The 3,493-nt window shown below is 40.0% G+C and overlaps 1 protein-coding gene across 1 annotated transcript in view; it reads left to right on the forward strand.

Moving 5' to 3' along the window:
• si:ch211-156l18.8 (probable G-protein coupled receptor 158) overlaps nucleotides 1-3,493 on the forward strand; it is a 24,969-nt gene that overhangs the window by 8,605 nt on the left and 12,871 nt on the right. The window contains exons 4-5 of the mRNA XM_034883985.1: nucleotides 196-440; nucleotides 2,324-2,392. Of these exons, the coding sequence (XP_034739876.1) occupies nucleotides 196-440; nucleotides 2,324-2,392 (314 nt within the window). The remainder of the gene's footprint in view (nucleotides 1-195; nucleotides 441-2,323; nucleotides 2,393-3,493) is intronic.

Below are 3,493 nucleotides of genomic sequence, written 5' to 3' on the forward strand. Positions count from 1 at the left end.
AAGCTGCTCCTCTGTTGGACCAGTGTGGGGTGGAGAGGGTGGAGCTGCTCCTCTGTTGGACCAGTGTGGGGTGGAGAGCGTGGTCGGGGTCATCCATGATGGTTATAGATAACAGACTAAACGAGACTGTACGGCTGTATGTGCTGTGTGACGTTTTGAAGGTTTCACAGGAGGTCTTCTCATGGCTTTGTGTAGGTGTCGACGCAGATGGCGGCCCTTTGAACGGGAGCGATGGCGGCAACGGCAACGGCAGTGCGTGTTACCCGAACATGCCCGTCTGTCTCCCGTGCTGGCTGGGCTGCAAGAGCTGCCGGGACGGGACCCCCTGCTGGGTGCAGGCGGCCTGGCTGCTCAGGGGCGGCGTGCTGGCCGTCCAGGGCGTCTTCATGCTCCTCGTCTTCGTCAGCATGCTGGCGGCCTACAGGCATCGTCGAAACAGGGTGAGTCAGCTCTGTTTTTGGCTCTATACGGGGCCACCGTGCAGATGGAGGAGAGCTGCGCCAGGTGAGCCACGATACATTAGGTCGAAACGTTCAGCTCTGTTTATTTAGCCAAAATGTCTTCTTTTTTATTTTTTATTTTATGTGCTTGTCAACGCAGACTGTGATTACCTTCAACCTGTTTCTATGTTCTTAACCTTAATGTTGTCCTCATGTTGTCCTATATCAATGTTCTTTTTAATTCCCCAAAATAACATGATTGATTCCACCCAACGCTCTTTGCCAAGTACAAATCTCTACTTTCATTAATTTTGGGGCGTCTTATTCAATTTTATAGCATTTGAAAAACAAATGGAAGTGTTTTGAAATAGTATTGAGTAAAAGTTGACATATTCCAGTCTGTGATTATCATCAACATCCATTCCTTTAATTTTAGTCTAAATAATTCCTAATTTCTGCTTTTCTAACTCAAACATTAGGTATAATTTCCTATAAATGAGGTTTATTGACAATAAATTCCAAAAATAACTGTAAAACTAAAGTTAATAAGTTAGTGTTACGTAGTGTTAAACACGTAAAAAAAGTGACAAACGTTGGAAAAAAAGCGTCAAAAGTGTTGATGTGTGGGACAAAAACGTAAGAAAAAGTTAAAATTATTGATTAGAAAGCATCAACAAAAGTATTGATTTTCAATTATGACGGGGAGACAACACAAGGGTTAAGGGTCTACATTTGTTGCTAATTGTGTGTGTTTTGATTAACGTTTTTAATCTATCAACCTAAAATCAAACTCAATCAATCACAAAAGGGTCATTTTCTCTTTCTTGTGTCAAAAAAATTACTTGCAACAAAGTTACAAAGCCCCAAATCAAACAATTTAGCTACCAAGGCGCTCCAGCTCTTCATTAAAAACAGAAATATTGTGCATGTTTTTGATATTTTTATTGCAGCTTTCTGATTTTCTAGTCCATATTTAGGTTTTGTGACTTTGCAGTACTTTTAATTTTCTCTAAAAGTGCCCATATCATGAAAAAACAACCACTTTTTCTGGGATTTGGGGTGTTATGTCGTGTCTCTGGTGCTTCCTCACACATGCGGACTTGGAAAAAAACTATCCATGCTGTTTTGAGTGAGACACGCTTCTGAATGTCCTCTGTCTTCTTGACTTCTTGACCGTAGCATGCTAGCTCATTCTCGATGGCAAAACAACACCAACTAGTTGAACATAATGTCCAAAATAACTACTTCCTGTCCCTGTTGTGCAGGTATTCCACAAGTGGCCCTGGTCTAGAAGAAGTCTCCCAGCTAATCCTGCCTTGGACTGACCAAAGCTTTAGAAAGAGTTATCTAGCTGACTCCCAACAAAGATAGTATTATTATTAGTTATATGTCTCACTCTGGAGCTAAAACAGAGACCTAAACCCACAGGGTGAAAAAATATAGTGTTTCTTGAAAATTAAACCACAGAAACCCATCCTCAACATGGGGTCTCAACATGAGGGTTAAGGTCTCTAGTTGGTCTATGTTAGACGATGGTATAGTCCTTGAAGCTATAGTGTGTAGTTTCTGTCGACCCCATGAGGAATGTAATCACGACAAAACTGTCGACGCGTTCACATGATACAAGCCTTCCGTGATCACGCACCACCCCCATCCTTCCTCCATACAGGTGCTAGTAGCCATGGAGGACACGGAGGATTAAAACAACATGATGGACTCTTCAGAAAGTCTTAATTAGCGTTGTAGCAACTTATTTGGCGATGGCTTGAATGTAGCGGACGTTCATTATCATCACAAAGTTACGCACTAAAGCTTTAACTACTCAAACAGCACTACCAACCGTCTCATAACTTCTCTTTTCTTTCTTTTTCTCGTCCCCTCAGAGGATCCGGGCGTCTGGCCTCCTGCTGCTGGAGACCATCCTGTTCGGCTCTCTGCTCCTCTACTTCCCGGTGAGTGTCACAGATTAGAGCTCTTTACAGATCACTGCACAGCACAGCCCCACGGATTATAGCATAATGGACCGTTTGTGGGAGGGTACATGGGGTGTGTGTGTGTGTGTGTGTGTGTGTGTGTGTGTGTGTGTGTGTGTGTGTGTGTGTGTGTGTGTGTGTGTGTGTGTGTGTGTGTGCTCAGCCAGCTTTTATAACGATCAGTCAATCTTTAGATTAATTTTACCATTTAAAGAGCCGTTAATGTAAGTCGGCCGTGACTTTTTAGAGATAATGAAATGATAAACGTTTCTGCTCCTGTAGAAGCCAAAAGTCCAAATTAAATCAACATTTTTTTATGATAAACTGGTTTATTTTGCATGTAATATGCATGGAGAAAAACTACACTACCCACAATCCCAAATGTAACAGCGATGGTTAGAGCCCGACCAACAAAGGATTTTTAAGGCCGAATCCGATACGAATATTTGGTTATTTAAAAATCCAATATGCCAATATATCGGACAATATTTATATATTTTTTTTTAAATGCAGAGACGTTTTACATAACATAAACAGACTCCCCTAACATTAGTTATTTGTAGTTATTTATGAGTTCTAACTAAATTAATATGATAATTTTTTGTTTTATTGTCGCAACATAACATCAAAATATATTAAAGTTCTGATAAATAAAAATGTATAAAAATACAAACTTAAGATACAAAACTTAAAGTCCTTTGAACAAAAACATATTAACAAATAAAAATAATTAATGTTGCCAACAGGGACGTTGTAGAGCGTCCTCTGGTGGACAGATACATGTATTTTTTAAATATTCATTTATCAGAATCATTTATTCGTCATTATAAATGATTCTGATGAATGAATATTTAAAAAAAAAATTATATGTATTTATATATATATCTATCTATATATATATCAGCCATTATAAGTGTCAAGACCGATAGATCGGGAAATGCCTAATATTCTTTTTTTAAGTTTTCAATACGTTTTTTTGGCCAAATCACGTTTTATGGTCGCGATTCATCTCGTAGCTTGTTGGCTTCGGACTCGCAACCCGCTCTCCTGGATAAGAGTCCTGGGGGGGGGGGGGGGGGG

The sequence above is a fragment of the Etheostoma cragini genome, chromosome 2, assembly GCF_013103735.1.
Source record: "Etheostoma cragini isolate CJK2018 chromosome 2, CSU_Ecrag_1.0, whole genome shotgun sequence".
Lineage (NCBI taxonomy): Eukaryota > Metazoa > Chordata > Actinopteri > Perciformes > Percidae > Etheostoma > Etheostoma cragini.